Genomic DNA, 12,457 nt, shown 5'->3' on the forward strand with positions numbered 1-12,457 from the left:
TTTGTATTTTTCCTAACTATACAAACCTTAGCTATTTACACATATTTTCCCGCCAGCCCTGTCCCCCGGGATAAGTCCTACCTCTAAGCAAAGTGAAGCACTCACTGTGTGTGTGAGGGGGGAAGGGTAGCTTGCTACCCCCCCCCCCCCCCCCCCCGCTAACTAGCGGTGGGGTAGTAAACCCTCGTTAAAATTCTTATGGCTCGTCATTCAGCTACGCCGAAGTAATTACCCCATTTAAATAGCTAAGGTTTGTATAGTTAGGAAAAATACAAATTATCTACGAATTTGTCATTTTTATCACATTTTTTATTTTGTCATATTCACATTGCACAGCATGTGTCTTTCCTTACATTGAACCTCTTTATTTAGATATAATTATGGTACTATGCACTGACATATTTTTTATTTCTTTTATTCAGGATTTCATGCAGTCCATTGAAAGTTCAGTGGGAATGTCTATCAAACATGAAGAAACTTGAAAATTTAACCAGATTGACCTTGGACAGCATTCCTATCACAAGTGGGGGATTCCTAATTGAGGTTAGTAGCTGGTATTAATTATTTTTTGTTAGACCTAGTATGTTTTGATGTTATGCCTCTCTATAACATTCTAGTTCTTCTACATACATACATACATATACCAAGGCACTTCCCCCAATTTTGGGGGTTAGCCAACATCAACAAATGAAACAAAACAAAAAAGGAGACCTCTACTCTCTACGTTCCTCCCAATATAAATACAGTAAAACTTCACAGAAATAGACTTCAAAGTAATGAATTTCATAAAGCTCCAGACTCAGGTTTTTGTTTTTTATAGTCAAAGATAACAAAGACAAAGATCATTAAGATAAGGAAAAATTAAGTATGAAGCCATACTTTATACAGAAAGTTATGATGAAAATATTAACAAATACAAATAATCTTATACAATATTAAAAGCTCAAGGCTATGGTAAGATATGAAAATATGGCCAAAAGAAATAAAATATGGAGAAAACATGTTTTTTTTTACAATGAATGAAAAATGATAAACGATGGGGAAACTTTGTAAGAATACCTTACAATATTGATAATTCTGGGCTATGAAATTTTTCTTGCACAAGTCATAGAAATATTTTCAAGCAAGCACCATAGTTAAGAGGTTCCTCATTATTTTTTTTCAAACAGTAAGAAAATATGAATGCTAAAAGGCTAAACATTGTCATAGTCATATATACATATACCAAGGCACTTCCCCCAATTTTGGGGGGTAGCCGACATCAAATAAATGAAACAAAAAAGGGGACCTCTCCTCTCTACGATCCTCCCAGCCTGACAAAGGACTCAACCGAGTTCAGCTGGTACTGCTAGGGTGCCACAGCCCACCCTCCCCCATTATCCACCACAGATGAAGCTTGATAACGCTGAATCCCCTGCTGCTGCTACCTCCGCGGTCATCCAAGGCACCAGAGGAAGCAGCAGGGCCTACCGGAACTGCGTCAAAATCGCTCGCCATTCATTCCTATTTCTAGAATGCTCTCTTGCCTCTCTCACATCTATCCTCCTATCACCCAGAGCTTTCTTCACTCCATCCATTCACCCAAACCTTGGCCTTCCTCTTGTACATCTCCCATCAACTCTTGCATTCATCACCTTTAGCAGACAGCCATTTTCCATTCTCTCAACATGGCCAAACCACCTCAACACATTCATATCCACTCTATCTACTAACTCAGTTCTTACACCCGTTCTCACCCTCACTATTTCATTCCTAACCGTATCTACTCGAGATACACCAGCCATACTCATTAGACACTTCATCTCAAACACATTCAATTTCTGTCTCTCCGTCACTTTCATTCCCCACAACTCCGATCCATACATCACAGTTGGTACAATCACTTTCTCATACAGAACTCTTTTTACGTTCATGCCCAACCCTCTATTTTTTACTACTCCCTTAACTGCCCCCAACACTTTGCATCCTTCATTCACCCTGATGCACATCTGCTTCCACTCCACCATTTGCTGCAACAACAGACCCCAAGTACTTGAACTGATCCACCTCCTCAAGTAACTCTCCATTCAACATGACATTCAACCTCGCACCACCTTCCCTTCTCGTACATCTCATAACCTTACTCTTACCCACATTAACTCTCAACTTCCTTCTCTCACACACCCTTCCAAATTCTGTCACTAATCGGCCAAGCTTCTCTTCCGCGTATGCAACCAGTACAGTATCATCCGCAAACAATAACTGATTTACCTCCCATTCATGGTCATTCTCGCCTACCCGTTTCAATCCTCGTCCAAGCACTCGAGCATTCACCTCTTTCACCACTCCATCAACATACAAGTTAAACAACCACGGCGACATCACACATCCCTGTCTCAGCCCCACTCTCACCGGAAACCAGTCGCTCACTTCATTTCCTATCCTAACACATGCTTTACTACTTTTGTAGAAACTTTTCACTGCTTGCAACAACCTTCCACCAACTCCATATAACCTCATCACATTCCACATTGCTTCCCTATCAACTCTATCATACGCTTTCTCCAGATCCATAGTACAAGTTAAAGTAAAACCACCAAAAAAAGAAAGTTTCTGGTGACTACTGTTAAAATTCCTGTTGTATATTTTGGACACTAAAGACTTCAAAATCCAGAAGTTTATAATAAATTAATAATTTTTAAGAAGTGAATACTCCTCAAAAGCATACACAAGCAGTCATCACCATTATTGAAAGAGTTGAGTTTCTTGATAAATAAGATAAGTGGGTATACCATTTTCTTACTCAAGTTCTAAATACTGTACAATTAGGGTAGTTTAATATAAACAATTATTATTATCATTATTATTATTACTTGCTAAGCTACAACTATAGTTGGAAAAGCAGGATGCTATAAGCCCAGGGTCTCCAACAAGGAAAAGAGCCCAGTGAGGAAAGGAAACAAGGAAAAATAAAATTTTTAAGAAGAGTAACATTAGAATAAATATCCTATATAAACTATAAAAACTTTAATAAAACAAGAGGAAAAGAAACAAGACAGAACAGCATGCCCGAGTGTACCATCAAGCAAGAGAATTAGCTATATTCAATGCAGTAAGACCAAGACTCATGTTTTTTTCCACAGTCACTTGTGAATAGCGAGTCCTGTAATAACATAAATGATAATGATGGATGTTAGAGATATGATATCTCCAGTTCTTTCACAGTCATAAAGCTCTTCCATGATTTCAGACGTCTTCTTGTTTCGCGATGGTTATAGAGTAGGTGCTTGGGATCATTTGCTTGTTTGGTCTTTTCATATCTAGCCATGGCATCTCAACAGATGTCAGGTGGTTGCAATGATGGCTAGTCTATTTAAAGCTGGTAGGGGTGGTGCTCTCAATGTACCAATGATTCATCAGCAGGCTTTATTCTACTCTTTTGGTGTGGCTTGATCTTTCCCACAGAGGAGCACAATATTCTGCTGTGGAGTATCTGAGTTTCAGACTGTTTGTTTTAAAGGTTTTCCATCAGCTCCACACTTGGTGGAGGCTATTTTGCTGAGGAGGTTATTTATGGTGGCCACTTTCTTGTTGAGCTTGTTAACATGCTCTTAGAAAGTCAGCATTCTATTAAGAGTGACATCGAGATAGAGTGGATGTGGAAGGTTTTGCAGTTCTGTGTTTTCCCATTTTAATTTCAGTTTTCTGTATGGTTGGTGGTTGTCAAGATGGAATGAGCATACAGTAGGTCCTCAACTTACAAACTTAATAGGTTCCAAGTAGTTGTTTGTAAATAAAATTTTGTTACATTTCGGCCTAGGGTAGGCCTAGCCTGACTCCCATGCCTACTATCTCCAGCTACAAAAGTCAACAAATAGTCCCATATCATAAGATATAAAATGTTATTTTCATTAGTAAAATAAATTTTTGAATATACTTACCCGATAATCATGTAGCTGTCAACTCCGTTGCCCGACAGAATTCTACGGAAGGGATACGCCAGCGATCGCTATACAAGAGGGGGGTGTACTCACAAGCGCCACCTGTGGCCAGGTACTGCAGTACTTCTTGTTGACACCACCTCAATTTTTCCTCGGTCCACTGGTTCTATGGGGAGGAAGGGTGGGTCAATTAAATCATGATTATCGGGTAAGTATATTCAAAAATTTATTTTACTAATGAAAATAAAATTTTTCAATATTAATCTTACCCGATAATCATGTAGCTGATTCACACCCAGGGAGGTGGGTGAAAACCAGTGTACATGTATATCAAGAAGCTAAGTATCCCGTATTTCATATTATCAGTTATTCAAAATAACAATGAAATTATAAGTACCTGGTAAGGAAGTCGACTTGAGCCATTACTCTGCCTTAAATAAGTTCGTCTTCCTTACTGAGCGCAGCGTTCCTCTTAGGAGGCTGAACAACTCTAAGGTGCTGAAGTATCAAGGGCTGCAACCCATACTAAAGGACCTCATCACAACCTTTAACCTCGGCGCTTCTCAAGAAAGAATTGACCACCCGCCAAATCAACAAGGATGTGGAAGGCTTCTTAGCCGACCGTACAACCCATAAAAAGTATTCAAGAGAAAGGTTAAAAGGTTATGGGATTATGGGAATGTAGTGGCTGAGCCCCCGCCTACTACTGCATTCGTTGCTACGAATGGTCCCAGGGTGTAGCAGTACTCGTAAAGAGACTGGACATCTTTGAGATAGAATGATGCGAACATTGACTTGCTTCTCCAATAGGTTGCATCCATAACACTCTGCAGAGAACGGTTCTGTTTGAAGGCCACTGAAGTAGCCACAGCTCTCACTTCATGTGTCCTTACCTTCAGCAAAGCAAGGTCTTCTTCCTTCATATGAGAATGTGCTTCCCTAATCAGAAGCCTGAATAGTAAGAAACTGAGTTCTTAGACCTTGGAAAAGAAGGCTTCTTGATAGCACACCATAAGGCTTCTGATTGTCCTCGTAAAGGTTAAGACCTTTTTAGATAGTACCTAAGAGCTCTAACTGGGCAAAGTACTCTCTCCAGTTCATTCCCCACCAAGTTGGACAGGCTTGGGATCTCGAACGACTTAGGCCAAGGACGTGAAGGAAGCTCGTTTAGCAAAAACCGAGCTGCAAGGAACATGTAGCCGTTTCAGATGTGAAAACTATGATCCTGCTGAAGGCGTGGATCTCACTTACTCTTTTAGCTGTTGTCAAGCACACGAGGAAAAGAGTTTTTAATGTGAGGTCCTAAAAAGAGGCTGATTGGAGAGGTTCAAATCTTGATGACATAAGGAACCTTAGGACCACGTCTAGATTCCAGCCTGGAGTGGACAACCGACGTTCCTTTGAGGTCTCAAAAGACCTAGGGAGGTCCTGTAGATCTTTGTTGGTGGAAAGATCCAAGCCTCTGTGGCGGAAAACCGCTGCCAACATACTTCTGTAACCCTTGATCGTAGGAGCTGAAAGGGATCTTACTTTCCTTAGATGTAACAGGAAGTCAGCAATCTGGGTTACAGTGGTACTGGTTGAGGAAACTGCATTGGTCTTGTACCAGCTTCGGAAGACTTCCCCTTGAGACTGATAGACTCTGAGAGTGGATGTTCTCCTTGCTCTGGCAATCGCTCTGGCTGCCTCCTTCGAAAAGCCCCTAGCTCTTGAGAGTCTTTCGAAAGTCTGAAGGCAGTCAGACGAAGAGTGTGGAGGTTTGGGTGTACCTTCTTTACGTGAGGTTGACGTAGAAGGTTCACTCCTAAAGGAAGAGTCCTGGGAATGTCGACCAGCCATTGCAGTACCTCTATGAACCATTCTCTCGCGGGCCAGAGCGGAGCCAACCAACGTCAGCCGTGTCCCTTTGCGAGAGGAGAACTTCTGAAGTACCCTGTTGACAATCTTGAACGGCGGGAATGCATACAGGTCGAGATGGGACCAATCCAGCAGAAAAGCATCCACGTGAACTGCTGCTGGGTCTGGAATCGGAGAACAATACAACAGGAGTCTCTAGGTTATCGAGGTAGCGAACAGATCTATGGTTGGCTGACCCCACAGGGCCCAAAGTCTGCTGCAAACATTCTTGTGAAGGGTCCACTCTGTGGGGATGACCTGACCCTTCCGGCTGAGGCGATCTGCCATGACATTCATACCGCCCTGAATGAACCTCGTTACCAGCGTGAGCTTTCGATCTTTTGACCAGATGAGGAGGTCCCTTGCGATCTAGAACAACTTCCACGAAAGAGTCCCTCCCTGCTTGGAGATGTAAGCCAGGGCTGTGGTGTTGTCAGAGTCCACCTCCACCACCTTGTTAAGCTGGAGGGACTTGAAGTTTATCAAGGCCAGAAGAACCGCCAACAACTCCTTGCAATTGATGTGAAGTGTCCTTTGCTCCTGATTCCATGTTCCCGAGCATTCCTGTCCGTCCAAAGTCGCACCCCAGCCCGTGTCTGATGCGTCCGAGAGGAGACGGCGGTCGGGTTTCTGAACAGCCAAAGGTAGACTTCCTTGAGAAGAAAGCTGTTCTTACACCACGCGAGAGAAGACCTCCTCTCTTCGGAAACAGGAACTGAGACCGTCTCTAGCGTCATGTCCTTTATCCAGTGAGCAGCTAGATGATACTGAAGGGGGCGGAGGTGGAGTCTCCCTAACACGATGAACAGGGCCAGCGATGAAAGTGTCCCTGTTAGACTCATCCACTACCTGACTGAGCATCGGTTCCTTCTCAGCATGCTCTGGATGCATTCTAGGGCTTGGAAGATCCTTGGGGCCGACGGAAAAGCCCGAAAAGCTCGACTCTGAAGATCCATACCCAGGTAGACAATGGTCTGGGATGGGACGAGCTGGGACTCCTCAAAATTGACCAGGAGGCCCAGTTCCTTGGTCAGATCCATAGTCCATCTGAGAATCTCCAGACAGCGACGACTTGTGGGAGCTCTTAAAAGCCAGTCGTCTGACGGAGCCGGACACAAGATCATGGTACTGCTGCACAGTCTGTGAACTGTCAACCATGGGGAAGCGAGGAAGTACAGTGACAACCCGAAGCTGTCTAGACTGTCTGGGTCGTACAGACAACTCCTTATCGGGTTGCTGAGGTTGCCGCACTGCGTCACAACAAGTCACTTCTGCTGGTTGTTGAACGTCTTCCCAGTGACACACTGACTCCGTAAACAAAAAATCCTCTAACAAGGACTAAGCTTGGACTGCATGTCTTGCAACACAGCTCAAGGTCTATGGGAGCAGGTGTGGTAACAGACGGGGTTAGCGACTGAAGTGGAACCATTACCTTCCCTGGAAGCATGTTATGCTTAAATAAAAGTCCATAGGAGGCTACGCAGCTAAAGGCTCCTCTCCAAATGACAGAGTCCTCAAGGGAATATCAGAAGGAGGGAGAAAAGCACTTTCTCATCTACAGGGACCATATCCGAGAAAAGCTAAGTTCTCTCAGTGAGGGTTTCACTGGTGCAAAAGCAGCAGACTAGAAGGCAACGTTATGAAACTGCTTGACAGTCTAGTGAGTTGGCAACAACCAAAGATGTGTGACTGAGAAGCATGCGGTAAGGTATGCAGAGCATGCTGTATGCAGAGCATGCTGTATGCAGAGCATGCTGTATGTAGAGCATGCTGTAAGGTAAGCAGAGCATGTTGCATGGCGTGTAACATTTCTCAGAAATTCCATGACCAGTGCTAGATTGAGTAATATCGCATTACTGTCCATTGAAAGTGCACGTGCCGAGGGAATTGATTTAGACTGTTTTGTTGATGAATTTGATAGCCGGCATGATAATCGTAGAATTAAGCTGCACTAAATATACGTACTATAATCTACTTCACCTCAGGAAAGGGAAACTCGCCCTGTTGGCAACACTGCATTACTTCATGCATGCTTGCATGGGGTTTTAATATCAACATAATATTTACATTACATTCATAACTCATGATTCATTTTTGTTTTGAAGATATTTTTGCCATATTTTTGCGATTTTGTTAAAAATATATTGCAAGGAATACATATATATTTTTTTTTTTTTTTTTTTTAAGTAATACGAATAACCTCCATTATCATAATGTTTGTGTAGGCATACATGTATATGTTTTACAAATGCAAGTTATGAAAGTAATGAGGTGTTATTATTGTCATTTGTTATTTCAAAGTTGAATGGGAAGAGGCTCAAGCTGAGGAGAAAGTGGCAGATGCATGCGTTGAGGTGGCTGACTCATAGCATGAGGTTCCTGCCTCAAGAGTTGCGCTTGCCTCAAGGGTTGAGGTGGCTGCGCAGAGAGAGGCTCTTGACTCACGAGTTGAGGTTCTTGAGGTGTGAGCTGCGAGAGTTGAGGTGGCGGCTGCGCAGAACGCGGCTCCTGTCTCACGAGTTGAGGTTCTTGAGGTGCTTGCCTCGAGAGTTGAGGTTGCAGCTGCGAGAGCTGAGGTGGCTGCCTCAAGGATGGTAGAGGTTGTCGTACCTCAAGAGGTTGCTGCCTCGAGGATGGTCTTACTGCAAGAAACTCTTGTCTCAAGGGAAGAGGAGGTTGTAAGGCATAAGGCTCCTGCCCCCATTGTTGAGGAGGTTGCTGCGTGGTAAGAGGCTCCAGCCTCAAGGAAAGTGGAGGTTGCTGCACAGCGCTGGTATCTGGCAACTCCCAACGCGGCAGCTCACGCATGGAGGTAGCTAGAGGAACCTCAACCTCATACGTCTGGCAGATTGTACTGCGCAGAGGGGGAGGAGCGTTCGCAGGAGGAGGTGTATTAACCTTCTCTGCCTGAAACTCCTGCATCAAAACCGCAAGCTGAGACTGCATTGTCTGCAGTATAGACCACAAGAGTTTAAGAAAGACAACAACAAACGGAGCTACTGTCCGTTGAGACTGAGGGTCTAAAACAGCTGGTGCGGCAACAGACGGAGCTACTGCCTGTTGCGATACCACCTTGCCTCTCTGGGAGGTGTGCAGTTGTCGTACTGCAGCAAGTCCGAACTGACCCAGGGCTAATGGCTACACCTAGGAGTTGGACTTGTGCGGAAGGGACCGACTTGCACTTAAAAGCTGCAAGATTTGGTCCATGGTTTCTGCGAGAAACCTCTTCCGCAGACGAGGAATAAAAGGGCTCTCTCGTCTTTGTGTGGGTGGGGTGATCACGTCGGCAACGTGTGTAGATACACCCGAAACCACGGAGGGAAAACGTCTGTTCGTCGATCAAGGCCTGCTGAACCCATAAGTCCTTCGACATTACTTCTCCCCTGGGCTTGGGAGCTTGTAAGAGGTCCCAGACTAGGCGAACAACTGGCACGAACAGACGAACCCTCGAACGCAACACTGTAACACTTTGCGCTTATCACTTATCACTTTTGATTTTCTGTTTGCACTTATTTCACTGAACTCGAAACTTTAAGTGGTTTGTACCTGAAACACGCAATTCTATCCTTCCTTAAAAGTTAGTAATTGCGAAAACAGAATTACAATGTAACAGAAAAATCTAATGAAAGATAAATAATTCAGTGGCTGGAAAGAGACTAAACACTAGATCAAATAAACTACGTTTAAAATCTCTCACCGCATAAAGCTTGAGAACAAGAATAAAACTCTAGAAACGTTTACCTTCTTCCCCTAAAGAGACTAGGGAGAAGAGCAAAAACGATAACAACGTTACTCGCTTGAACGAAACGTTTATCCTCCTCTCTCTCCCTTCGTCTCTATCTCTCTCTCTCTCTCTCTCTTGACTTAGAACCTGAGAGAAGAGCCCAATCATATATATCGTTAAAACATATTATTGTTAAAGGAAAAAAACTGAAAGATTTCCCAAATAAAAAGTTCCTTTATTAGAATTAAAACCATTAAGCTAAGAAAGAATGAACAAAACGCTAGAAACGGTTTACTCTTACTGCAACGTGACACCGTGAAAATTCTCTCTCTATCGTAACGATAGAGCGCAAGTTGAACGTTCTGAACGTCAACAACTGCAGAGACAAAACAAAACGTTAGTTCAACTTTGAAAACAGTACGAGACTATCAAAGAAATTCTTTCAAAAACATTAAAATAGCATAATATGTTAACAGGTAAAACCGAAATGACGGGCTCAATGTTAATTAACTTCGGTACCAAGAAAAGACCGCCTACTATTAGGAAAGGTCGAATATAAACAAATATAAAAATTAATTTTAATAAGTTTATAATAAAAGGAAGTTAATCGAAGAGGCCTATAAAAGGCGGAGAGATATAAAATAAATCTATAACTTTTGTTAAGCAAAATTAAGAAAGAGAGTCTATACTCTCTTAGACACCAACACTTCCGTCTAAGGGAAGGGTCGGCCATTTAAAAGTGAAAGAGAGTTCATACTCTCTTCGTCACCATAATTAATCAAATTAATTCCAAAAGCTAGCTAAGCTAATGATAAAACTTCCTGAATAGCGAAAGCTAAACTCTAGAGCAAATACATCACCAAATCGTGAGCAAAAAACTCCAGAATCAACAGCGTATCCATGTAGGTCTAGCCGGAGGCACGACAGAGGAAAAATTGAGGTGGTGTCAACAAGAAGTACTGCAGTACCTGGCCACAGGTGGCGCTGGTGAGTACACCCCCCTCTTGTATAGCGATCGCTGGCGTATCCCTTCCGTAGAATTCTGTCGGGCAACGGAGTTGACAGCTACATGATTATCGGGTAAGATTAATATTGAAAATATCAGATTATAGCAAAATTGATTTTGCATACTGTGTTAAATGATATAATATTGTTTTATTACAGTACTTTAATTCTTTATCTTATTACAGTATACAGACTGTAAGGACATCGCTCCCTCCGTCGTCCAGCATTCTCATCGAATTCTCCATTTCATTTAAATTCTCCTTTCGCCACACTGTGGCTAACTGTATATATTTGTTCCGCTCCCTCAGAGCTACAATTTCATGTTTTTCAATATTAATCTTACCCGTTGATCATGTAGCTGCAGCTCTGCTGCCCGACAGAAAAAACCTACGGGCGGAATACGCCAGCGATCGCTATACAGGTGGGGGTGTACATCAACAGCGCCATCTGTCTAGTAGGTACTCAAGTACTTCTTGTCAACAAAGAATCAATTTTCTCTCTGTCGTGCCACCGGCAAGACCTACTTGATACGCTGTTGTTTCTGGAGTTGATTTTCACGCTATTTGGTGAAGTATTCTCTCTAGTTATTAGCTTTCGCTGTACAGAAGTTATCATCAATACTTTATCACTTTCATTGATTAGATTTTGGATTATTTGTTGACGACTTGGATAGATTTTGGATTTCCCCCTTTGACTAATTCAAGATGTCTGACCCTACTCAAGTCCCCAAGTACAGGCAGTGTAGCGCTAGGGACTGTTCTAGGCGTCTTCCGAAGGCCTCTATAGATCCTCACACCGTTTGTTCCAATTGTAGGGGTAAAGCCTGTCAATTGGAAGATCGATGTGAGGAATGCGCTGGGCTTTCGGAATTCGATTTTCAAGAATTCCTTAAGAATGCACGTAGGCTAGAGAAGGATAGGATCAGGAGGAGTTCGTCTCGCTCTATTGATTTTTCCTCTCCCCATGCCCCTCAACCTATTCCTTCCCCTGTAGTGGTTACACCCGACCCTTCTACTAGCTCTCATCAACCTTCGATGGCGGATATGATGCGTGCCATTCAGGCTCTTGGTGACAGAGTTGAGTCATTAGCGAATGACCGCAATCAACTCTTGGCTGACGTCAAAGAGTTGAAGGAGAAAAGTGCAGTGGGAAGTGTAGTGAGTGTCAGTGCAGTGAAAAGTGTCAGTGTTACGCATGAGGGTGCGTCTGTTCGTGCCTGTCGTCCTCCCAGTCCGGGACCTCTTGCAAGCTCCCAAGCCCAGGGGAGAAGCAATGTCGTACGACCAAAGGGTTCGACAGGCCTTGATCAGCGTACAGACGTACCCTCCGTGGTTGAGGACGTATCTTGCAGAGATCGTCCCACCCACAAACAGACGAGTGAGCCCATTCTTTCCTCGTCTGCGGAAGAGGTTTCTCGACAGAAACGCTGGACCAAGGTCTCACGACCTCTCAAGCGCAAGGTCCCTTCCGAGCGAGTCCAACGGCCCAGGTGTAGCCACTGGGTCAGTTCTGACTCGCCGCAGTCTTCCGAAGACTGCACACCTCCCAAGAGAGGTAGAGTGGTTCCGCAGCAGGCAATCACTCCGTCTGTTGCCGCACCAACCGCTGTAGACCCTAAGTGGTCTTTGCTGCAGTCTATGCAGACTCAGCTAGCTTCCTTCATGCAGGAGTATCGTGCTGAGAAGGTTGACGCTGCACCCGTTAACCTACAACCTGCCACGGTTGTGCGCTCAGCTGACACTGCGGCTGCCTGCTCCCACACTCCGGCTGTGAGAGCTCCACCACCGATGCGCAGTCGACCCTGCCAGACGCATGTTGACGTTAGCCGACGTGCAGCACCCTCCGTTGACATGCGTGAGCTACCGCATCAGCAGGAAGGTGGAGTCAAGCTGCCGTGTTTTGACGCGATGCG

At 43.9% G+C, this 12,457-nt stretch overlaps 1 protein-coding gene across 1 annotated transcript in view; it reads left to right on the forward strand.

Moving 5' to 3' along the window:
• LOC137624416 (F-box/LRR-repeat protein 18-like) overlaps positions 1 to 12,457 on the forward strand; it is a 94,839-nt gene that overhangs the window by 63,069 nt on the left and 19,313 nt on the right. Inside the window, exon 8 of the mRNA XM_068355161.1 lies at positions 423 to 543. Coding sequence (XP_068211262.1) covers positions 423 to 543 — 121 coding nt within the window. The remainder of the gene's footprint in view (positions 1 to 422; positions 544 to 12,457) is intronic.

Source organism: Palaemon carinicauda, chromosome 31, assembly GCF_036898095.1.
Source record: "Palaemon carinicauda isolate YSFRI2023 chromosome 31, ASM3689809v2, whole genome shotgun sequence".
Lineage (NCBI taxonomy): Eukaryota > Metazoa > Arthropoda > Malacostraca > Decapoda > Palaemonidae > Palaemon > Palaemon carinicauda.